The sequence below is a fragment of the Agelaius phoeniceus genome, chromosome 9, assembly GCF_051311805.1.
Source record: "Agelaius phoeniceus isolate bAgePho1 chromosome 9, bAgePho1.hap1, whole genome shotgun sequence".
NCBI classification, from domain to species: domain Eukaryota; kingdom Metazoa; phylum Chordata; class Aves; order Passeriformes; family Icteridae; genus Agelaius; species Agelaius phoeniceus.
In genome coordinates this window covers 16,156,717-16,183,046 of record NC_135273.1, presented here as the reverse complement: position 1 = coordinate 16,183,046, position 26,330 = coordinate 16,156,717, and the positions used below count along the sequence as shown (strand labels likewise).

At 38.7% G+C, this 26,330-nt stretch overlaps 1 protein-coding gene across 2 annotated transcripts in view; it reads right to left on the bottom strand.

The window, feature by feature from the left end:
* LGI1 (leucine rich glioma inactivated 1) overlaps nucleotides 1-26,330 on the bottom strand; it is a 28,938-nt gene that overhangs the window by 1,488 nt on the left and 1,120 nt on the right. Inside the window, exons 2-7 of one of the 2 annotated variants that reach the window (XM_054636866.2) lie at nucleotides 10,287-10,735; nucleotides 9,837-9,908; nucleotides 6,019-6,090; nucleotides 5,845-5,916; nucleotides 1,708-1,779; nucleotides 340-509 (exon numbers count right to left, since the gene is read on the bottom strand). In XM_054636866.2, the coding sequence (XP_054492841.1) occupies nucleotides 340-509; nucleotides 1,708-1,779; nucleotides 5,845-5,916; nucleotides 6,019-6,090; nucleotides 9,837-9,908; nucleotides 10,287-10,477 (649 nt within the window). In that variant the 5' untranslated portion in view covers nucleotides 10,478-10,735. Of the gene's footprint in view, nucleotides 1-339; nucleotides 510-1,707; nucleotides 1,780-5,844; nucleotides 5,917-6,018; nucleotides 6,091-9,836; nucleotides 9,909-10,277; nucleotides 10,736-26,330 lie in introns of those variants that run through there. The other variant, XM_054636867.2, reaches the window with a different exon arrangement.

Here is a 26,330-nt window from a genome sequence, read left to right as displayed (position 1 = left end):
GATACCAATCTATTACATATTACAGTATTTCATCACTAGTAGAATTTTTCTGTTGATAAAGGAGCACTGCAATTTGGTTTGCAATCTTTCTTAATAAAAAGAGGTACCATTTTATGTCCCAGTTTTCCAAATCATTATGCAACATACTAATGTTTGAGTAGATACTGAAATATAGGACCCTGCTCCCAAATGATTCCCATGTCAGACTTAGACCAGCAAAGTTCATATTGATTTTAGTAGAAATTCCATCCAGAATGCAGCGTTCCTGCAAAACTGGGCTCTAGAATGAAAAACTACAGCTTTGACTTTAAGAAGATTAAATAGTTTGAGGCACATTACCTGTAATAATGCAATCAAACTCTTTTGGAGAGAGGCTATTGATCTTGCGCTTCTTATATTCTGGTGGGCTTTCACAGTAAATGTCTTCAACAGTTGCATTGGTGCTGCCCAGCCACTCCACTAACCACTTCAGTTTGCAGTCACAATTAAATGCATTGCCTCTAAGATCTCTACAACAAATAAATCATGCATTGAAAAGAAGTAGTCAGCTAATGTATTTCTCCTTGAGAACAACAAAACAGGCTTCTATTAAATATGTGCCCTCTTGCTTATTCTTACTTGAGGCCTTCCTGGCTTAATTTCTTCTGAACCACAGTTAAATCTACATACCAGAACCCACACAGATTTAATTGTATTAAGGTAATCAAGGAGACCTTAACTTGGTGATCAGTCAGAAATTTTTATCTATTTCCCCAAGTTTACAGGTACACAAAAGCCTCCCAAACTAATGACTCCTGTCTCCTTTGCATTACCCTTTCTCAGTAGAAGCATTCTAGATAAAAAATAGAATTAATGTAACCTGATGGTCAGCCCATCAGTATTCACTATCTCCTTTACCTACACTCATTTAGGGCTTCAGGAGAGACAAGCAAAGGAATTCTGTTTAAGGCTTTTACAGCTGTCTTCAGTCAGATTTGTGATTGTATGTACAGGAACAGGTGAGCGCCAGGACCAGACTGTGTAACCACCTGGCCATGCTCAGCCTTGCCAAGTAATGCTCCAGATACACTGCCCATGGCCACATCTCACTACTGCAGCTCTGCTCCAGGGATTCAGCCTACCTGCTAATACTGGGAGCAGGCACAGGATTTTCTGAGCTAATTATCCCAAATCAGATGGAACAGGATTTTTACTGGTATTTTTATATATATATACACACACACATACATACATACATATATATATATATATATGATATTTTGATGTTTTGATATGGTTGCAATTAGATTTAGTATGGGATACTTACTTAGACCCATGCTTTATTGATAAAAGTTAGCTTTCCCAGGAACTTCTTGCACATTAAAATGTTACTCCATTAAATATCTTCTACCTTCCCTGCATGCCTTGCTCTCTCATGCATCCCTAAGGATCCTCCCTTCTTATTCACGAAATCTTAATGAACATGCAGCTTTATTACATAACTACTAACAATATTACTGATCTTCATAACTGGTGGAATATTCAAAACCATCACAAATTCTCAACAACAGCAGACAAAAAACCCCAAGCCTACTCATACTATGTAGTCTCTACCCACTAACAAGACCCATTACTGGCCAGTGGTTTGAATGGTTACTCAGAATGTCCTCTAAAATAATCTCTTTATACTTCTATTATAAGTAAAATATTAATTAATTGCTTTCTTACACATTTGTTAAAGAATCCAAGCCTTTGAATATGTCTTTTGGAAGTGACTGGAGATTATTATTTGCAAGACTCCTGTAAAAGAAAACACTTCAGTATTAGTCCTAGTTGTTCATGAAACTACACATTTTTGCAAATTGTGATATACTGTATGGGGTTTTTATTTATGGCAAAGAACACTGGCATTCTCCAACACTTAGTTCTAAAAGATTGCTTTTAAGAATAGCTCATTTACTTTGTGAGTTTTCCTTCCACTAAAATGCCATGCCTCCTTCTGCTTTCTCACTCTTCAGCAGCTTTGCAGCATTTACAATACTTCACTTAGCAGAGTAAAAAGTGCTATCACCTTTGGTGTTTTGCCAACACCATTTAACATTTTAAAATAATTAGTCATGATTGGATCTACTGATGTTTTCCCTATGAGATCCCAATACACAGTGCTCATACCACTGCAATTTCCCCACTTTCTTGTACCTCTTCTAGAAGGAAAATCTTACTAATCTAGGCTGATGAGCTTAGGTTTAGCTCATAGTTTTTAAAAATATGCAGTAATAGGCAATAAATTGTTGATAAGTGTGAATTGCTTTCCTAGCACGTGCATGTGTAAATGTTTATTACACCAGCAAAAAAATTTTATTAATTCCCAGTTTTCAATGTTGGAAAAACTTGTTTAAATTCAGTGAGTATTCCAGCTAGTAAAAGTGACAAGGAAACGTGAGCAGGCTTTGAACAAACAGTATATTACATTTCAGTCTAACTGTCTCTGTGAGTCTGCCAAAGGTCTCAGATGTCACAGAGGGCATGACAGGAAAAGAATAATGTTGTAGGGTATAGTCTATGTCTCTTTCAATTAACAGAATTATTTATTAGTTATGAGAAGAAACAAAAGTGGAAAGAAATCATTCTTGATTAAAATCCCAGTTAGAATCTGTAGCTAGTAAGACTTGGAACCTCTTCTGTTTTAACTTGTAAACATAAATGTTATTTACCAACCACAATTTCTCTATCCAAGCAAAGACACTTAGGCACATACTTAAATACAAGAACAAACCCACATGTACTAGGTCTGCTGCCTCATTTAAAAATAAGTGTTTGTCTGATCAGGAACAGTGAAATATGGGATGCTTCCATTAGTCCATTCTGACTTCACCACTTTCAAAGTACATCTGATTGTAACGCTGTATGTGAATGTATCATGTCCTTCACTAATGTGCAAATTTATGCTCCAGAGCAATTCTTTAAAAGTCAGATAACCCACATGGAGAAAGCTGTGCGGACTTGCAAGCTGAGACAAGTTTAATGCACTATACTGTTTTTATATGTTATTATATAGCAAACTAAAAGGGAGGGTGTACTTGGAAGTAGGAGCAGTTCACTGCTGCCATGGGTACCTGACTGACAGAAAAGTTTAAGCAAGGTTTATCCATTTGCCAATTTTTGAATGAAAATCATGCCTTTTATAGTCCACTGTTAAAGAGCATACTTACATATTACAAAACACTGTCTTGCCTAGATGTGCTGTATGGGATATTTGGATTATAATAAGAGAGTAAAGATTGGCTCAAGCATGCAGGTAAAGTAATGGTGACAGTTTTGAGAGAAATGCAAATCAAAATTACCCATTGTGCACAGAAATTACCATCCAATGCTAACTGTAAGATTCTGACATTAAATTAGTAAATTAGTAAAAAAAAAATGCAATATTTTAATTTTTTTTCTGTTTTTAAATGTACTCTGACCAGCAAATAAATCCTGTTGCACAATAATAAATTCTAAATGGCTCTCTTACAATAAGGACACACTGTAATTATTGAAGTTAATTGCATTATAGAAGTAAAAATGTTTGGATACCTTACTGCATTCCAAAATTTATGTTGTGAAAAGAAAGTAAATAGAATAAATAGGACAAAGTTCATCTTACCTAACTTCATAGAACTTATTTGCATGCTCATTTACTATGATTCATTTTAATATATTTTATGTACACAAGTACTCTCTTGCTTCTTAAATGAAATTTGCCTCAGGGTGCCAAATGATCATTCTTAATGTGTATATGCAATTGTCCCCAAAAGATGGGGAGTGGTTCTTTAAGCAGATTAAACTAGTGGTGCATTTGCAGTTATTTTCCACAAATTTCTCATTGTCTTTGTGAATAGTGCTCCATGGACAATAGCAGTACGATGCACACATCTATGTCCCAAAAATGTGCATGCAAATGACAGTGGCTCCTCAAATGTGGATCTGTCTTCTGTGTATGTTTTCTCTTGTGAAACTCCTGAAGCATCCCCAAAAACCAGTGTAACAGGCAAGACAAGATGGTGGCCTTCCTGTGGAGAAGAAACTGTGCCTTCCTCTGTTTTAGAAAAGCAATTTGTTCACTGGCAGCAGCAGCTACTAAATAAGTAAATGCATATGATAAATAATGTACTGGACCCATTTGTGAATATAAAGCTATTCATGTGCGTAAATAATTTGAAGATAGGGTCCCAGTTACCAGCCTTATCCAGCTATCTTTTTTTCTAACAACAGTATAATTCTGCCTGTACCTCTAATATGGATTGTTATGGGATGTGCACAGCCCTTTTATGTACCTCTTTCCCTCTCCTCTCTCGTTCCTCTTCCTCAGACCTAGAGCCATTCCATAAGTAACTTTATCTACATGAGTAGTCACAGTAGGCTTGGTTCCAGCCATCTGTGAATCGTGTCCTGACCAAAAGGGAAAGCATAAAGTGTTTTATGGTACATTTACTAGGTGGTGAAGATGTGGTGAATTGCAATTCAACTATTATATTTATGCATTAACTGTTTAAAATGGAATGTTTGCTTTCTCTCCTCTGTCAAAATATATGAAAGAAAAAATTAAATGGCCCTGTTTCAAAACCCTCTTGGAGGCTATCATGTTAAGGCCAAAAGGTCAGGATCCCTTCCCCTGCCTATGACACACACCACGTGACATGCTTCAGAATGCAGATGCTCAGAACTGGGTACAAATCCATGCCAGGCACACTACAGATTTTTTTTTCCTTTTCCTCTTTTGTATTTTTCTTTCCTGTTTTCTTATAGTGTGTATTTTGTTTTTAAAAAAATGTATTCCTCATTAAATTAAATTATTGCTACAAGATAAACTTGCTGTAAGATAAGAGACAAAAGCCTGTATAAAAACTGTCTTCCTAGCTCAGAGACAAGGAAGCTACTCTTGTTTGCAGTGAAATGTTGCAGGTATTTGTTGCCAATGTGTGTCCCACCTACTGAGCACAGTGTGAGAAATGCTCCTGCTGGTGAGGACATGGGGAGCGTTGCTCCTACAGCACACTGCACCCAGAGTGCCTTGGAGCAATTTCCCTCCCAGCTCATGCAGCAAGGGGCTGCAGCAGGTCAGAGGGCAGGGACAGCTGAAGGGCTGAGCAGCACACAAGGAACAGTGAGCACATCCCAGTGTCAGTGTGTGACAGGCCCTGACTGTGGGATGCTCCTGCTCCCATGCAGGAGAGGACAGGGTGCAGAGGAAGGTAAGTGCAGAATGGAAGAAGTAGATCAGTAAGCCATAACAAAAACATCTTGTTGCAAGTCTCCAAAATTGCTCTGGGTGAGATTTTTCAAGTTTGATTTGATCAAATTCTTCTGTATACTATTACTGTCTTAAGTGAACAGGGGCACAGACAGTGATGGCCTATCCCAAGAATGGCTGTAATATTCTCCTGGAGGCATGTCAGACTGGAGCACCTGAGAAGAGGTGTGGGTCCATTCCTCAGCCTCTCACATTCCTAATCACAGCTCCCACCTTCCTCCTTTCCAAGTCCCAAACTGGGACTGACCTCATCCAGTGCCAAGATTCCCAATTCATACTTCTCCCTGCTCCTACATGCTCAGCTGGAAATTCCCTGTGCTCCAAGCAGAGAAAGTCAGGGAACTACTGCCAAACATGTAGTGCTTGGAAGCTGTTTGTGTCTTTGCCTTCTACACATACCACAGTTTGGAAGTCTTTGGTGGAAACACAAAAATTAACATTCTAATCAAATTACTATTAATGCCACTTAAATAACTATGAACAGTTATATATGAAAATGAGAAATTAAACAATACAGTGGTTCAGTTACTATATTAAATATACAAAGTAATATATTCAATCACTTTACTTACAGATGAATTAAAGATTTCAGTCCTCTGAAAGTATTTCTTGAAATTGACTTAATGTTGTTGTTCTCTATGAACCTGTAATGGGTCATAAAGTGATTCTGGTCAAGCAATGCCTGAAAATTGGAAGCCCACCCACTCTATTCAATAATGCCAGGAAATATACTTTTGTCCACTCACAAATATTCTAGATGAGGAAGGCCCATGAAAGCATCATCACTAATAACATCAAAAGTGTTGGACGTAAACAACCTGCATAAAGAAATGCAAAAAGACCATTAGGGTATCAGCAGCTTTAGAAAATGGTTCAGCAAGGCACAATTTCCACTGCCTGGTTTAATGGTTTTTTCCATGCAAGCACTATAGGTCTGTAAGGCTGAAATATTGCACCACAGTGTGGTGCAAAGGGAAGGATCCAACAATTGTCTACTGAGGCCATCTGATAAAATTCCTTTGACTTCTGTGGGATGTAAACGTGGGTTTATCATGCCAGTAAAACAATGGGATTGTATAAGTGCCTCTGGAGATATACTAGGACAACAATGAAATCTTCAAGTACTACAGAGGTTTAAATTGTCTTGGTTTAAATTGCTGGTTACCCTGACATCAGGTTGAATTTGCAACACTGGCAGGAAGGAAAATCCTTTAACTTTTAAGTTAAACTTCTGAGTGTATTTAACCTGAGGGTACTGAAAGTTACTGGGGAAAAAAAAAAAAAAAGAAAAATCTCTTAAATTCAGTCAGTGCTCAAGTCAAAAATATTTTTAAGACCTCACTAAACGTCTTGGAGATACTCTTAGCATATGCATCGAACAGTAAAAATACCAGCAGCACATTTAATTTTATGTAATTTTGTAAGCATTAAAAGTGGACTAGCATTGATTTTTCCAGCTTTATTTATGCTTATCAGCCATGTTAGCATTTGTCCATTATAATCTAGCCCTGGACTGCTATACTTTTAATGTGGTGGGACATCATAAAGCACGATGAACTTCACCCCAGTGGAATACTACATGCACATCTATATTTTAATCAATTGACCTGATGGATAAATAGATTCATACTATGGCATCCTTAGGCATTCAGGAATGCAAGATTTCCAAGTACTAATTAATCCACTTAATGAGTTAATCTCTTATGTTGACATTTACATTCAGAATAAATTGTAGGTAATTTATTTTCTCAGTTGGCTGTTTCAGATTGTGCTTTTTCCACCTTCAGTATATTCCTATATGAAATGTATGAAAAAATACAAGCAGGAAATTCTTCCTTTTTGTCAAAATCAGTTTTAGAGAAAACAAGTATTTAAATATAATTCTTGAACCAGATGACCAATTTATTAAATCCTGCAACTAATTTTACTTTTCTGATATGATTTTACTGGATAATTTTTCCTTTTCTGCACTCCACTCAATAATTTACAGAACAGGGTGGTATCTCTTTAAATAGTATTGCTATTTTATAGATTGCCAGGCTTACAGCATAGGTCTTGCACTTGGTGAGCTCATTTGCCTTCCAACTCATACCCCTTCCCAATGGCTACATCAGATATATTTGATGCACAAAGTATTTTTCCCCCAGATTGTCCTCAGTCACCATAATTGCTGCTTCTGGGGATGGAGGCTGAAGGTGTGGCGCTGTAGCTGGGGACTGTATCACTTGGCAGGAACAGTACAGTGCGAGGAGCTACAAATCCTGATGCCATGATTACCTCCCTTCTTTCTGTGGGCTTTCATGTCTTCAGTTTATAAGGGCACTCTCAGTATGTTGCTGATACACAGAGATAAAAGTGCTGAAGATGAGAGCTGGGAGGTTTTCTCTGCATTTAGGGAACACTCCTGCTGGCACTTCACCATAGCTGTGTAGGTTCTCTGTGTTTTTGTTGTCACACGAAGAGCACAGAGCATACCATCCATACTACACAAGAAGAAAAGCTCTGCTGGACTGGGAGTTATGAGTAGTGTTTAGCTCAAGACCATGATTTTTCCAGAGACCATTGGGGCTACTACATTAAAAATAGTAGTAAATAATAATAGCAGCAGAATTACACCATATTTAGACATCTGTGACTGCTGTATTGGAGATATCCAATTACATTTGGACTTCAAAAGCGTAATGCTGGAGACTATTTCTATATGTATTTCTATTATTATAGAAATACATATAAGCTGCTAAATCTTGCTCTTGGCTAAATTAAACCTACCAATACATCTATAATCATGCAAAGCTAAAACTTCCTGAAATATTTAATTAACGTAAGTTTTCCATATTCTTATTCCCCTTACTATCTTCTGCCAAAGATAAAATTTTTCTTTCCCACGTACAAACTGGAGTGTTGTCCCCACAGATACAATCCTGCTTCTATGGTCTGTGTTTAAGGAGTCATTTGCTTTAGATCAGCAGCCTGAAATTCCAAGGATGGCAAGCAGCTCAACTACCATGTTAAAAATATATCTGGAAAACACATCACTCATCAAAGCCCACAGTGGAACAAACCCTGCTTTTCTGGGGTCATAGTTTTTGCTGTAGCATTTATTAACAGCAGCACAGACCGTGCATTTCATTGTACAGTAGAAATGGAAATTATTATCATTACCAAAATGTCATAAGACGTTGTCCAAGCCCACTGTGCCAGGCACTATAATAACTCAAAATAAGATGACTGTGTCTGTCCTACTCTACCATGCCCAAATCTGCCTGCTTTGCAGTGGGATTGCTAAGTGTAGGTGGTGTATCGTAGCCAAGAGAGATGATGTCCTACTCACTCTCTTCAGATACAAGCCCCACCAGGGCTGCTGCTTTTCTTTTCCCCCTCTCATTTGGAAGGCCCATTGCAGCAATTATGTGAAATGTGTCCCTTTTGTGATCTCTGACCACCTGAAAAAAGCTTCTCTGGAATAAAGCACGATGGAAAAGCATTTAGGTTTCCATAGTAACTGCATTTACCTATTTACCCTGTATCCAAAATTGTACAGTATGTCTGCAACTCCTTATCAGCTCCACTTGAGGTAGCAGAGTACAGCCAGGGTCAGGGCTTCAGCTATTGGTATGCCACCAGTTTAATTTAACAGCCAGACAGCTCCAGTCCACCAGCACACACCTCTGACCACATCCAGAGCACACGGAAGTGGGTTTGGGACAGACATCCGATTCTGCTTTTGATCACACTGGGGAGTCTGCCTTGCCGGATTTCTGAGACAAATCTGGGTGTGTGTCAGGCTGGCAGCACATCCACTATAAACAGTTCAGGTTACACCCCCTCTACCTCTGTATAGCTCACAATTATATAATCCTATGCCCACAGTTCTAGGAAAGCCTGTAAGCCTGTAAAAATCCTATGCTGAAATGCAGCTAATAGTTAAACATCCCAAAATATTCTCTTTCCGTCTATACCTCATCACAGTATTTGATTTTTAAATAACTACTTCAATCTTTAATTGGAAGAAAATTGTCATTACTTTTAAGACCATGAAATAACAAGCAGGGTCAAATCCAGGTACTATGAAGGCAAAACTCCCACTGAAGTGACTAAACTTCCACAGAAGTCAATGGCAATTTTACATGGAAAAGGACTTCAGGACCTGTCCCACTGCAATGACAGGCCTGATCGAGCTCACAGTCGATGGGAGTTGCAAATGGACAGCTTTACACTGGGATCAGGTCCCAGGAATGCAGAAAATAAACAAGAATAGTTGTTGCAATACTTAAGTCCTCACTGTAATGTTAATTAAAGTATAATTAAGATAACATGCATTCTGTCACCAAAAGCTTCAGCATGTAAGCATTTGAAGTAGTACTGACAACAGACAGCCTTGCAAAATACTAAGTAAAAATTAAACATGCAGTATCTTTCAAATTGCTTAAAAGTAATGTATTTTATGATCTAATAAATCTTCTGCTGCTGTTTCTTATAAAATTAATACTAAGACCCTTTCTGAAATATTTATGAATACATATACACTTCATAACAAAAACTGTATCATATAAATATTTCTCACAGAAGCTGCAGAGATGGTGTGAGCAAAAAACTCCCTTCTGGGATTTTAGTAAAAGCAGATCTCACAAAGGATCTGTAAAGAAGAAAAAAACAACCGTACATTAATGTAGCCTCATATATCCATGGTTATAATACTGATCTGGTCATCACAGAGAAATTTATTTATATAAGTAAAAAAAATTACCTCCCCCCCCCAATATAATGTGACAGGTTTCATGTACTATACAAGAAGGTATAAAATGAGATGTATGCACATACACAGACAGACAGACAGATGAAAGAGATATAAAAATCAGGATTCAAGGATGCAGCACAATTTTAACACATTAGCTGATGATTCTGAATGCTGGAGGTACTCCCTGCAGCAAGCAGGGAGTATGCACTGAGAACACCACACATCCTAGTTCATTTTAAATCATAAATTAAATAACCAAATGCTTACAGCCCTTACAGTGAGATAACATCAGGCGGAACGCTGCGAGGAATAGATCTGGCATTTTCACATAAAGCATTATCTTTGGTACAAGTACACCAGGCAGGACATTTTGGCTTCACTGGTTTCTTCCCTTCAGTCAGCAAAAGCACAGATAAAAGGCATAAGAAATAAGCAATTCTTCTAAAGGGTCTGCTGGCATTTCCCATTCTTTTGATCCGCTTTCGTTCCAGCCAGTTGAAAGAATATCCCAAAACATGAACAGGGTTCTTTATTCAGCCATTGGATGTCTTTCTCTAAGTCCAGGTCAATATTTGTCTCTGCTTTCCCAACCCTTTTCTTTCTCTTTCACTCTGTTTTTGTAGATAGAAACCTGCAGCTGATCTGTATGTTTCCACTCACTCAGGCAACGTACTGCTCAGAGAAGAGACCTGCGAGGTGCTGTAAGATGGGGAAAATCCAACCGGCTGAAGGGAAAAAAAAAAAAAAAAAAGAAAAAAAAGGAAAGAAAAAAAAAGACTTGCATCACCACAAAAACACTGAGCACAACACAGCATTAGATTGCAAAGTGATGTAACTGAGAAATACACTGCTTTCTGTTTTCACAGGGAGGCCCTTTCCCTGTTTCCAAAAATAGTACAGCATTATGTTTTGCTGGTGGGTGGGTGAGTGGGTGTGGGGTGGAGTATATGCGTGTGGGGGAGAAATCAGTCATCTCTTACTGGATCCCTACAACCTCATGAACCTTTCAGAATTATGCTTCACATATTGCAAGCAGCAGAACTAATGGCAGTATCCACAGGAAAATGAAATCGAATGAAACCATCGAAAGCATTGCTGCAAAAACTGTTAGATTCATTTTTATCCTCGGCCTTTATTGCACATATTTGTACCACTGAAAAACAAGCTGCCACACATGGAAAATATTACAATGTATGAGAGAATGCCTTTGACTGTCACTCCTAAACAAAATATTTTCTCATGCAAAATAGATCCCAAATACAGCTTTTTTTTTTTCCCTTTTTTTTTTTCCTTTTTTTTTCCCTCAGAAAAAGAATGCTTCTTATTTGTTGCATGTTTTTTGAGCTGGTTAAATGAAGGCATAGGTGGATCAAGCACAGTTCTATATGAACAACATTAATTTAAAGTTCAAGTTAAAAAATGTATTTTCTTGGAACTGGTTTGATTATTTTCAATGGGAAAAAAAAAGAAAATTGTCATTTAAATACCAGCTGTGTTAAACCCATAGTTAAGAATGGACCTTCTTTGAAGAATGACAGGATAAGGACAGATCTTGGTGGTAATAATGAACCTTTACAATACTGCCTGGAGGCTGCTATCAAATGACTGCTAGGTGTGGTATGAGTGCTCTGTCAGATACAGTCCTCAGCCTGAAGACTTTACAGTAAAATACATTAAATATTTTATTGGAAACTTAAGCAGCACCTAAGTATTACTTTATTAAGAATGGTAAGACAAAGCTAACAAATGCCAAATAGCTGGGAAGCCACACAGGATGATTTTTTATTCAATCTAGTATTGCTATTAGTGGAGTTTTGCAAACTTTAACAGGTCTTAACGCTTCCCCGTTGGACAGTTTATATTAGACAGCTTACAAGCACTACTGGGGGTTAACCCACTGGTACAAACATTTAATACAGTCAGGCTCACTATTAGCTCCTTCACATGGATGCTGTCTCCTCACAGGGGACACCTGATCTCCTGATGAGGAGATCACTTTGACTTCTGGTTACCCCTCCTTTGGTTTCACATGGCTACCTGGCTCTAGCCCATTGCTCCTGCCACAAAAAGCCACAAAATCACAAGATCAACATCAGGCCACATCTATCATCCTCAGGAACAATCCCAGCAAGGCCTTAGTGCATATCCAGGTGCCCACCTCGGATTTGATAGGCTATGGGCAGAACAAGAGCCTGCAAAACTGCAAGGAATTCAGTCTATGTCTACAGGGCAGGACTCTAGCACTGCTGAATCCTTGACTGGGTGGTGGCTGAGGTCCATCTCCCAGGGATGAGGGGAGACACCCAGAGCTCACACCAGGTGGTGGGACTGCATCCTCTGAGGGACTGGTGCAGCCAGAAATGTCCAGAAAGCTTTCAGAGGCAGATGGCCACCTTCAAAGGCCATGCAGGGAGAGGACAGCACTGCCTGTGCATGGCCACACTCCCTGCCAGGCATCTGAGCCCGTGGAAGAAAGGGCAGCTCGTGCTTTCTCAGCTGCCTTGCTCTCTCTGTTGTGTTTTTGTAAAGGTCTTTATTAATTTAACTGCAGGCCCATGTTTTTGCTCTTAAGAAAACCTTCCCTGCCAGCAGTCCCTCCCTGAAGCAGCACCAGCTAAGAGTGGCAAAAACCTGGGTTATTTCTGAGCCTATCCACCTCTCGTAAGAAAATGGAAAATAATTACAGTAGCCAAGGCACTGAAATAATTATTAAGCAAATGTTGTTGCCTTCCCATCCCCCAGTATAAAGGTGACTTCTTGCTCTGGAAATGATCTAATTGTACCTCCTGAGAGGGAAGCTGGATTTGTAGGACTTGCAAAAGTAGGCTATACCATCTTCTCCCCTCCAAGATGTCCAATGGCACAGACATGGTGAGGTGAGAACAGAAAATTCTCTTTTTTCCTGAAAGAGGCCTGTTGTTTGTTTGTTTATTCCTGGCAAAGCCACCCATTGCCATGGCAATATTTTGCCATTGATGGTGAAACCCCGTGTTTCATTTCCTTTGGCTCATTCACTGAAATCCACCATCAATTACCTAGGCATTTCTCTTTAATTAATACTCCAACCACATTGTGAACCTCCTGAAAACTTTGCAGCGTAGTGTTTTCTTCGGTAACAAAAGCACATTCTGCAGCAGAGCAGTAACCTGACTCCAGTTTTGTCCATGCACAGAAGCGCCTGGAAGTTAGTTTTCTATTCCAAACCACATACCAAAACAACCGCTTTTCCAAAATTGCAATATTATGAATATTTATAACAGTCCCATCAAAAGAGAAGCATAATCACATTTTCCAGGGTCCTTTTCTGCCAAGCTCAGCATCTCATTTCCTGCCATGTAGCAGTTTAAAACCAAAGTGGTTCGTGGATTTTTAGTGGCAAGCTTCTCTCCAGCCCGGCGACACTTGGCTCACCCTTTGCCGATGCCATGGCTGTTTGTGTGCGGGCCAGCGGAGCGGGCAGCCGCCTGCTGCGCCCACGGACCAGCGCCTGCCCCTCGGTCCTTGCTTGTTTTCCCGGCTGTTTCAGGTACTGACTAGGCACAATGGGATTCGAAACTCATTTATTTTTCTTTCTGCAAGGTTCCAGCAGGGGGGATGAGGGAGTTGTGGATGCGTTCCTCGCTCTGCTTCCCATCACTTGGCGTTCTAGCCGAAAACCCCGCACCTTGCCGTGCTGCGGAGGGGGCCGGCGGTCAGGCGCGTTCGGGGCTGGGCAGGGGGACACTGCAGGGGGACACTGCGGGGCGTCACTGCCTGAGGGACGCGGGCCCCGCGCCACCGCCTCGCCGCGGCCCCGTATCCCGGCAACGCGGCGGCCGCGGGCGGCGCCCGCGCTGGGCGGCCTGGCCGGGCGGGGGCGAGGCCGGGCCTGAGGCAGCGCCGGGGCCGCCCCTCGCCCTCACGGCCCCGCGGCCCCGGCGCTGCCGGCCCGCGCTGCGGCGGCGGCGGCGGCGGCGGCGGCGGCAAGGACCGAGCGGGCGAGCGGCGAGCGGCGGCAGTGTGTCCTGCACGAATGTGCCGTCATGTTCCACCTCTCCGCTATTAACCAGAGCCAAGTACGCCTTAGGCACCGATGGCTTCCCACGCAGTGGCTCTGCGTGGTAAGAAACAAATTGCTGTTTCTTCCAATGTATCCAAATTGTCTGGTAATGACAATTTTTGGTGATAATCAACCATCTAGTAAAAATCTTAGTGCAAGTATATGACAGTCAAAATTAAAGCTACTTTTGCCTGCTGCCGCTAGAGGTATTCACCACCCACCACTGCTGGTGTTCTTTGGTCAGACTTCGCACAACTTCCATGGCTTCCTTTCTAGAGCAAACATATACATCATAATCATTATTATTATTATTATTATTATTATTATTATTATTATTATTATTATTATTATTATTATTATTATTATTATTAATCATCTATGCATATTCTCCAATATCTGGTTAAAATATTAATACTTCTACAAGTAAACCTGTTTGCTAAAATATTTGAGGACAGCAGACCCAAATGGTCAAAACTTAGAGCAAAAATTATTTTAAAAAATATTTAATATTTTTCAAGGTATTAACTCCATGCCAACGACTATATTTGCATATTTGCATTAGACTAGAATGTTTTCATTACCAACATATGACACAATTTGAATAAGCTTCCTGTGATTTCATGTTCAGTACAGTTCCCTTTGCAGAGCCATATCCTGTTAAAGTTACCCTTGATTTCATCCTGCTGTTAGAAAACTGTGCTGGCCTTTTCTCTGTTTAGAATGAGCTGCCTGCACATACCTAGCCTAATCCAAAATCCACCGATGGTGATGATGAGACTTTACTGTGCTTGGTGTTAAGCCCATAATATTACACCACATGGATGGGCAATAGCCCGAATCACACCCAGTATTCACCGATCTCCTAAAGAACAAAACATTGTCATTGCTATGTTACCACTGTGCTTGGAGCAGAAGGATTTTGAGATCAAAGACTCCTACAAATACCTCATGAGTCCGAGTTTTTGCTCTCTTGGCTGTCTTGACCCTTTTAAGAAATTCTGCAGCAAATGGCAAATTTAAAGCAGCTGAGAAGGAGGCTGTACTTTCAATAAACAAAACTAAGTCTTGTGAATTCTAAACAGTTCTGAAAAGACTATGCTTCCTGGTGGATCTTGCCCCAAGAGTCACTGCCAGGAAGAGGCCTTCTGCAGGTTAGGCATAATAAAACTTGAGATGCCTTTACAACAGCTCATAACACAGACAAGCTTGGGAATGATCACAAGACTGCCCAAACCTTTTTATTTGGAAAGTTCTGCTGACTTTGCCCTATCCTGTCTATACAGGTTCGTATTATGGGTATCCTTCTTTATTATACCATTTTCATTAAAAGCAGAACAACCAGGCCAGTCCCTGTGTCAAAAAGCCGAGGAAATGGCTGCTTAACTGCTGCCAGCTTTGGAGGAAAGAAAGACTTAGAGGGTGGTCTCCTTCCCCTTACGTAAAGTAGCCAGTTCACAGTTCACTGTGGACTTAGAAGTGATCACCTCTGAAGTGAGCTCTCATGGCCAAAATTCCATAGTCATGTCACAACACCTACTCCACTGAGCATGTCCTAGTCAATGTGCAGGTGTCTCTGGAACTGCTTGCTAGTTTAGGTACACCAGAATTTGACCAATGACAAAAAATATGTCAGGAGAAATGTACTGATATCTGAATGATCTCTCTTTAAGAAAAACAGATGCACAGTGTATTTCTTTCAAAGGGAAGCCAGGCAAAATGAATCTACTTCTAGGTTTTATTTTGTTGCAACTAAGACCTTTCAACATTCTTATGATCCTCGATGCTTTGTTTGCTTCTAAGCTCTATTATAAACCAGTGTGCTTTGTAGCACCCAACCCAGCAGCATCACATTAACTGCTCTCCTGATAACCAGACATTTTTCTCCAGACCTACACAAATAGTTCTTGCTTTGCTTCTATTGTCTGTATTTTGCCTTGAAAATGCTAACAATGGATATTTAAAGTTGGGAGGGAAGTGAAAGAGCAAACATACAAGCTCAAGAGCAAATCAGAGCCCAATTCAAAGATGTATGAAGCTGTGCCCACTTCATGGTTCACAGCAGGAACTGATACCACACCTAATACAGGGGGAAGTGTAAGAAAGGACACAATATAAAAGAACACAAGGTTTCCACCTGCTGCAGAAATCTGGATTTTTTTCTATCTTTCAAGATAATTCTCATGAAAATTTGCCTGTAGTTTACTCAGGGAAGATCAACTTCTCCCATGTTAGAAATGGGGACACTTTTGAGACAGTGAACATGCCCATCCATTTCAGGGGAACTGACATCACACTCACCAGCTAGCATACATCTTACTGTAAGATTAAGCGCCCTCTATATGAACCTCTCAGCAAGGAGAAGTCTTGTTCAAATAGGCAAGTTACTTTTTGCCTTTTTTCCCTCTACATAGCACTATCAGACATTAAAACCATGATACTAGTGAGAGAATCTACGCTTAATTTGTAATTGCCAGCTTCTGCAGAACTGGCATGGTGATTTTAAGAACATATTTCTGTGCAACATTTTCCTTAATAGGATGGTTTCTCTTATCCCAACTCTTGCAAGTACTATTGATTCTGCTCTCTTCCACAGATCACTGCTGGTGTTTCTGCTCTAATGCTATTCTTTAAACTGGATTAAATAAATTAGCTGGCAAAAGAACTAGAAAACAAATAAAACCCTAAACAAGCCCAAATCTTTCAAACCCACCCCCTCAAGCCCCCCAAAACTGCCAGAGTCAGAACAAGCAGCTGAGGACAGGAGTGGGCAGAGAGCATCGGTTTCACTGTTAGAGAAAAGGAATAGGGAGCTGCACACTTGAGGGGCAGTTTCATGTTAAATTTAAATGGATCATAGGACAGAACTGGTGACAAAGTACCTCAGTCTCTACTGAACAGGACAAAACATGAACCTCATAAAACACCCCAGTATTTAGCTACCATTGTTTAAAAATTATCATCTAACTGAATGGAGGACAGACTTTCAGCAGGTGTATACAAACTGACACTTCATAATTATCTCCAATCTGCCAGCTCCTTGCACTCTTAATTTGGTATTTTTTTCATAGAAGGTTTCCTTCATGCCTACATTCAAAACTGAAGGGATAGAAAAGTCAGTCCAGTAAGAACCCTGTACACAAAACAAAATGTCCCAGATTTTCTAGCATGAGCAAGCGCTTTCTGCAGACCCAAAACAACATACTACTGTCAGTGTAGCTAAATGCCATTTAATTGGCAGCTAGAAAAGTCTGTAATACATTTCTTCATGGAAAAATGTCTGAGCTCTTCCAGTGTGCCAAGATGCTAATTAAAAACAGACGGCGTGTTACAAAATCCTTTCCTTGACCTGTGTTATCTTATATGCCCTTCTGTACTTTTTCATGGCATTGGCTCCCTGAAGAATTGTTCTAATCTTTATAAAATTGTCTTTAATTTTCCTTGTCATTTTGCAGACAGAAAAGAAGTAACAAAATATTATTTATTTAAATGTACATAGAAAATTTATTTGCTGTATGGCAGAGACCACAGGCTTTTGAGGAGAGAAAGTCTTTACTTGTTAAAACCAGGTTTCTATGTCCTGAATAATTAACAATGAAAGAAATCTTAGTGCCACTGAAGTCACTGAACTACTTCAAGTAGAAGTCTTGCTGAAGTGCCATGGACATAAGGAACTACACAATAGGAAGGATGTGACTCATCAAACACAGATTATTGTTTCATCATTGCTAATCGACATGCTTTACAAAGCAGAGATTTGGATCAGCACTGAAACATTTTAAGGGATTGTTGGTGATAGCTCCACAAATGTATTTTACTGATGTTTTAACTGTTCTCAGCAACTCAAGAAATTTGGAAAAATACTTTACTTTTTCAGTAAGGGTTAATCCTTTTTACCTTAAGTAAATACCAAATCTGCCACTCTACATTATGCAGGCATGCTGCCACTGCACTTGACTCTCCATCAAGTACTGCACCAAGCTGAACTCCAAAGTCCCTTTTTCTTACAAACCATATTTGCCCTGCAGAGGAGACTTCAGAGGGCTGAAAATTTCATTTCATCTGTTTGCTCATATGCCAATATGCTACATATTTAGTACAGCTTTAAGAAAAGATTTGCTCTTTTGGCTGCTGGCTCTTTCCCTCTGCAGTGGGAGAACCAAACCAACACAACATCCTTATCTAAGAAACTGACTGTAGTTTTAAATATAATTTTCATAGCAACAGAGAAATACACATTTTAGTTATGACTGCTCAGAAGCTAAAGGATTTTCCCAACCTTGAACATGGTAACATTCACATTTTAAGTTCAAAAGGATTCCTAACTATCCCTTTTCTAAGACAATAATCCAAATACTATATAGCCAGCTTTCTTTTTAACACCAATCACTTGTAGGCATCTGTAAGTTTCCACTGCTGCCTTTGTGATTTAGGCAAAGAGTCATTAAAACTGGAGGGCCTAATTCCCAGCCTTAGTATAACACATCAGTAAGAAGTAATCAGCTCCTTCATGAAGCAGTATAGCTCCCCAGCTAAATAAATGGCACACAGTACTCATTAAACAAAGGCACATGTGGCCTTTTTTTCCAAGATTTTTTTAGAAGCAAATGGATGAATATATAAGAGTAAAAGACAAGGATTAAAAAAAAGACAGGTTTGGGAACTCAAGAGAACAGCTAACATCACAGAAACGGAGATGTTGGCTCCTAGGCATGGAAAGGGAGACCTGAGAAATTCGCTAGAGAATTTCTTGGAGCAAGTAATGGCTGAAAAGAGCTTGGAACTGCAAATAGTCTCCTGCTGTTCAATTTTCTCTTCACTCAGGGAAATGAAGCCTATACATTCATTGCAAATAAAGACTGGATCAAAGATACCCAATTCCATTAACAATTTATTTTCTTAAACAGAACGATTGGAAATAATGACTTTAGATAACAGCTCAGGTCACAAATAGTAATAATTTGTTCATAACCTACTCTATGTTTCTGACACCCCTGCCTCCCCCTCAGGGAGGCAGATATCCCTTCATATGCACATTATATATATACATATATATTAAGATCTCTCTCAGGAGCTATATATAGCTTCTATTCACAGGCAAGCACCACAACCACTTATTCATTCTTTTCATGCTTTACCTGCTGCTTTCAAGGCTGCCCTGATGCTAAAAATAGCTTTGCATATTAGAGGAGGGTTGCTATAGATTCAGAATGGGTGATGTTCCAAAGGCAGCTAAATCCCTCCTTGCTGAGGATCCGTGGGGATGCATGTGATGGGCATCTGTGACCAGGGCTGGGATGCCCTTTCATAAAGGCTCTTAAGCTACAAGGGTGGGGTATTTGTGTTGCTCTTAAGGCTGGAATGTACTGCAAATCAATACAAATCATGAATGTCATCGTAAGCTTAAGGCTTTGTTTTTCACACTGTAGTGTTAGATCACAATACAACAGTATTCATACATTAATGAAGCTAATATATACTAGCTTCTTTTTAACTGGGAGAGTAATTTAGTATTCTGTTGTATGGGCATATTTTTCTGTGGGTATTGATGTTCTCAAGTAAGAAAATATCAAAGTGCTTCACTAATCTTACTTTTTCTAGTTCTTAACATTTGTGGCTGGATTATGACCATATCTAAGATAAATGAGGTAGTCAGAATCGTATTTTCCTTTCATTAACAGACTCATATTATAGAAACCAGCCAAATACTCTGTTAAGGCTGAGGTTCAAATAAAAGTTTTACAGGCAAGGAGTGGCATGTTTTTACTAAACCAAGATTGATAAAAAGTATTAAAACAGACTCTAATATAAATCTAAATAACACATTCCATCTTTTATGAGCAGAATATTTAAGTTCAGTGCAATGCAAACTTGACAGAATGTTTTATGAAATGCTAAAGAAAATGTTTTTCACTCAGATCTCACTTCACATCCTGACCCTTATCTTCCATGTGGTTTTGTTTCCATTCAAGAAAAGCAGTCATCTAGATATGTAACTGTTAACATTTTGACTTACACTTGCAAATTGAATGTGGTTTCAGCAAGTAGCAGGATCTCCCCTAGGGTACAAGCTGCAATATTTCTTTTTACTTGAAATAGATAACTTTCCTCTGTGTTTTTTGAGTCTGACATTTTTACTTCTAGAGTTGTGGATATTGCACGGCTCAGTGTTGCTGCTATAAATATCATAACTTGATATTTGTAACCAAGTTAGACTAATGGTTGCCATTTAGGATAGTTATCTTTCCCATTCCACTTAGGTGCCATGGAATGAATAGTGTCCTGGAAACACTTTCAATAGAAAGGTTGATAGTATTTCAGTACTTCATATATTAATGATATTGGTGATTAAATAACATAAAATTGTATTTAATTTGAAATATAATCCCTATTATTTCCAAACCCTGGCGATCAGTAGTATATTTTTACTAATAAAAGCTTAGTTCTAGCAGAATGGCTCATGGTATTATTAATTAAATGAGGTCTCACAGCAGTACTCTATAAGTACTCTATAAGTTCATCAAAAACTGTGAAATAGGAATTTTTAACTGATTCATCCTACTTCAGTGCTCAGAGCAGCATTTTTATATCCCTGTATCCTTCAGTTTTCACTGAAGGACCAGGTACTGATCACCTCAACCTGGTACTAACAGCCTCTACATGCAGCTACTGTACTGCTTTACTATGTAATCCCACTGAAACAGTAAGATAAAGTGATGGCCAATTCTGTCATCATTACATTATATTATGCTCTAATACTTTAGTTTTTTTAAAATCTGACTGTGAGATTCCAAACAACTGCCTGCAGCACTGTATATTGTAAATAATCTCTGATTTATTTTCGCTGCTTAAGAACAACCACTGGAAAACACTGTGATGAACTGCTCTGAGCAGCTCCACAGTACACTTTTCACAACTGGCCTTCTGGATTGCTGAGTGAAGGGCTCAACTTCTTAGTAAAGATGAAACACATCTCTAAAAAACAGGTGTTTTTGGAACATGTTAGCAGGAATGAGACTGTACATCTCTATTAACATCACATCTCAGACTCAGACCTCTCTATTCCAAGTTACATAGAATGCTGGTACATAAACAGTGCTTAACTGCTTACATGATTCAGATGACAGTGGCTTGTCTGCCACCTTTTTATACAGAAGACTTCAGAAAACATTCCCTGTCAATGATTTGTACCTTTCCTCAATTCTCATAAGTGAGTATTATGAATATATAAACATGGTAGACATTATGGACAAAAATGCACCTTGGGAAAAGAGGGAACACATATCTTTTCCACTATGGTTTAAAAATGCAATGTTCAAACTGTAACTTTGCTCATGTATTCTTTTTTTTCCCCTTCCAAAAATTCCAGTGGGAAACAATGTAATTTAAAGAAAATAAGTACATTGCTTGTCAGTTGTTTTCTTTTATTTATTTCCACATTACTAGATTTTCCTTCTCTTGCTTATTATTTTCTATGATTTCTTCATCTTATATAATAACTTTGATATCAAACTGGAAAAACAAATTTTCCTTTCTCTTGTACTTATGTAATTGGATGCCATCAGTCATTTTCCACCAATGCAGATCTAGCCATAAAAGTAAGATTAGGCATTCTTTGCTCTCTTAGGAAATAGTTCATACTTCAGGGAATTTAAGCATAATGAACTTCTAAAATCTCCTCCTTTCTAAAATGAAAACTGGAACATGGTAGAGGAGTTTGTTTCTGTATTCCACTTACTTAAGTGCAGGTTGATAAAACTAAGAAGTAGTATTTTGTACATACTGATAATTACTTTTAAATTAAATTCCTGATAGGCTGAAGTCACTGCTCAAGTTTATGCATGCCTACATGCATGTGTAATCTTGTAGTGAGCTTTGTTCTGAGCAGAGTTGCCAGACTAAGCTCTGGAGACAAAAATCACCTGCCACAAAACAAATGTGGAACTAGCAGTGACGATTAAAGACATTAGACAGGAGTCTACAGAATATATCTCTAGGGGGATTTATTTAGTAAAATTCTGTACATTTTGCAAAAATAAGCCCAAACTTTAAAGATAATATGGGGAGCTGATTCTAAGTATTATTTTTTATCAAAGTCTGATTTATTATTTCCATAACTAAGTTAGTCTTTACATGATCATACTGCTATTATTTGCACTATACATCTTAACAAAGACTTGCAGAAAACTTTATTTTAATGAAGTTTTTTGAAGTACACAGAAGTTTTAGGAACAAGGTTGATGCTTTGAATGTTCCCTTAATTACAACAAAATGAATTAATGAAGCAATCTGGTTTTCAAGATATATATAAGATTCTTGCATAACTCTATAGTCATAGGCAATAAAACTTAAAATGGATATTAGGATTTAAAAGAGTTATAGTTCCTCCATAGTGTATCTGTGATTCTTTGGCATGTTAAGAGTGGAAGTAATGCTACCATCAAATCAACTGTGGAGCAGGACTTCAACTACTTCAGTCCGTGATAATGAAGACTAAGGCAGCTCTTCTGTTAACAGTAATAAAAAAAATCTTGTGAATTGTGTATGAAGTTAAGAGGCCTTATATGCACCATAGGAGGTGGAGCTAAGGGAATAAATCAGGTTATTTAGGCTGCATTTTCTAACATTGTGGCCTGAACAGGGATTCTGTTTACCAAGTTAATCAGCTGAGAATAAGGGTGCAATTTCCACATCTTTGACTTCTTGGGAGATTTTCAGATCAACAGGAGGTTCCAACTATATTTTTAATAAGAGCCTTTGATATTTGTTTTTATCCTAACAGCAGAACAAGCTTAATCTGAATTCAAGATGTGCGCTGTTGTCTTCTTCAGCTTTCCGTAACTGTTTATGAAACCAATTTCCAAACTTTGGTCTCAAAATAAATGCTCTGTAGACAGACAATAGAACCAGTACCTTCAGTGCACCAGGCAGTAAGTGGTTGTGGAAACTGGCAGTGATTTGTTCACTCTAGAGGTAGAGGAGCCAGGAATAACAAAGGTCCATGGGTCAAATTCTACCTCATGTATCCTTCTAAAATACCATCATCTGTCGGATCTGCCTTTAGATATACACACTTTCAAAATTTCAAATTGCCTATCATATTGGAAGTCTTGGTGTTCTAGAAATTTTGTCCCCATACAATGTATCTGACATTGATATCCAATGGTATTAAACAGAAATAATTAAGAGGAAAATGTCCACGGATACCTGGAATTTAGGAAATTCACCAACTCTTATAATAGGATTAGATATACATTCTATTCTATTCTATTATCTTTTATTAACAAGTGAAATACAATACAATGATTGTGGCTACTTATACAAAGGTCTGTGATTTTAGAACAAGGAAGGAAACTGATGGTCAATCAGATACTATTTTTCAAAGGCACTTTTCTAACAATGATTATGCACTGAAAAGCTAATTTCAACTTCAAAATATCATAAAACTGCACAGCTTCTCTTCAAATAACAGACATAGCATGGGCTTGCCCATGATTATTTTTTGTAACTGACCCTATACGGGAAATATCTTTAAATACAGAAGTTCTTTTCTTGATGAAATTACTTTATCAGCCAAACAAATAAAACTGCATTTGCCTTTTAGCACAGCAACATTGACATCTAGTGGCTAGTTAAGATTCCTGTTTAATATTCAGTGTATGAGAAAAAAAAGTGGAACACACCATTTATTGAATTTGACAAACCAGGTATGCACTGCCTGCTATCTCCACATAGCCTCTAGATGATTACACAATATCATTAATGACTAGTTTGGAGTTACCAGTACCTGTGATGGGAACTGGTGAGCCAGAGGCACTGCCTCTCATGTACAGCCCCACTGGTTTTCCCTGACTGTCAGGAAGTGCTAAGCTTGGGAATCAGCAGCCTGATTGTAGTGTATACCTTCCTCAGGACTTGTTGGGAGGCACAGCACATCCCTGAAATTGTACATGGGTACAGCTAAATGAAAAAGAGCTACAGTTACTGAATGTGATGTTACTGGCATATGTGAACATCCATTTTTAGCTTTACTTGCTTTTTCTACAAATTACTCGGGGGTTTCAAATAGGAGGGGATAAAAACCAGGAACATGACAGATGCCAAAGTACTGTTTGTACAAAAGACACAAAAATAAATGATTTGGCAACTTACTTCACAGACATGTAGGAAATAGGAAGGTGCCAATATCAAATAGCATTAGAAAGTAATTTCTTCATGTGTCAACAAAACAACTGACTTAATGGAGAAAGAGGAAAGATTAAACAGGACAAATATCAGTTTTACTAGCATTCTTGATGGTTCCACATTACTGTCTCATAATCAAACTTAAATGTGGTCTGTGGCAACAGCTCACAATGGGTGTAGTTGTCAGTGACTGCCCTGTCCTTGCTCTCCATACCAGTGGTAGCTGCCTCTTCAAGCCTGCTGGCAAAGCCTTCTGATTTGCTTCATTAAAAATTGGAACAATTTTTTAATTGGCTAACCATACTAATTTTGATTCAACAGATCAGAGGCTGTTGAGTTTAAACAACTTTACCAGAAGATCTTAGGAGGCAATCATCTTCTGCAGGAAGGCTGATGTGTTTCTTCCTGGCTAAATACTGTTAAGGAGTAAACATCTACACTTTGTATTTCTCAAAAATAAATAGAGAAAACTGAATCTGAAAAAGAGCAATAAAATGTAAGAGTTCTCCAATATGTAACCTGTATAGAAAGATTGAAGCACCTTCTCAGGCTACAAAAAGGGAAAACTGTGGGGATATATGTCTTCAGGACATTAAGAAATTAACTCAAGTAGCAACAAACAAGATTTTTTCTTAGATAGTAGGAAAAACCTCTTATACCTAAGAGGTTAATAGATTATGGTATTAGGCTGTGAAACCTCCTACACTAGAACCTCTTATGAACAGCTCAATAAGTATGTGTCAGGTATACTTTGAATTCTGCCTCTCTATGATATATGTACCATGTCTGACTTAAACTTTTTGGATACATCAGGTCTCATACTTTATTTAGCCCATTTTAGATTTAGGGCAGAACTAAAGTTAAAGTTACATTGATGTTTTCTCCTTTGTGGACCACAAAGTTCAGGACTACTGTAATTTAAGACTATTGTTTCACATTACTGCTGACCTGATCTAAAAGAGAGCTGCTGCTCACTTCCCACTTCCCTCCTGTCCCATCCCTAACATTTTTTCGCTTCACTAGGGTTACTCATCCAGACACCATATCAGGACAGTCACAGGAGCTAGGGTGGCAGAAAATTAAATTCTGCAGTTCAGCAGGAATGGTCAGATGAGCATTAGAGCCAGTTCAGGAGAATGCTCTCTTCAGTGGCAGCTTGACTTCCTTGTAAAGATTGGCACAGATTGGCATAGATTGACTTACTTGTGAAGGAAAGCTGTGCTCCTATGGTTTGGCTGTACAGTCATCAAAATCCCACTTATAACCTCCTGCCCTGTAAAGACTTATGTCCATCTCATCTGTTCTTTTGCCTGTATCTTCCAATCCCGTGAGACTCATAAGAGAAGTGCCTTTTTGGTGTCAAAATATACTGCTGCTAGAATTAAACTACGGAGATACTCCCATTGGAGCAAAGTATAATGCATATACCAACACTAAGGGCACATTCAGTTTGAAATTCCAGTTTATTTAGGAGGCCATTTCTGAACCCATTCCCCAGCTGTAGCTTACTGTAGTCCACATATAAAATGCAGTCAGGTGATGTTCTGAAGCAACACAGTTAGACATCAGAAAAGCACAGCATAGCAAGATGAAATTATCTAGCTGCTATTCTCAGAAAAGCTGTTTATAACATAACTTCAGCATCTACAGCAGCTGCTATAGATGGACTCACTGCAGATAATTTTCCTGTCCCAGAAACTGTATTTTTTCTATATGCAGGCTTTGTGGCCACAGCACAATGCCAAGAGATTCAAGCACTGTAAATCTTTCCTCTACCTTTCCCACTCTTCTTCAAAGTGCATAATCAATGATATGTTGGCCCAGTTTCTAGAATCATGTCAGGATTCATTCACACTAAAGCAGTCTGTCATTTCCATAAGACAGGAACAACAAAAAGATGCTTGCTATTACAGATTTGAGAGTATACATTATTTATTTTGATATATTTAAATTATTAATTAGGATAATTCCATTCTTGCAAAAGAGTCTCTGCCCTTTAAAGGAAATGGGCCACATTCAGTAGGACTTCAGCAGAATACTGCATGCACTCAAATATGCACAGTGCCACTCAGTTTCTTTCCATGGGACACTTTAGCATC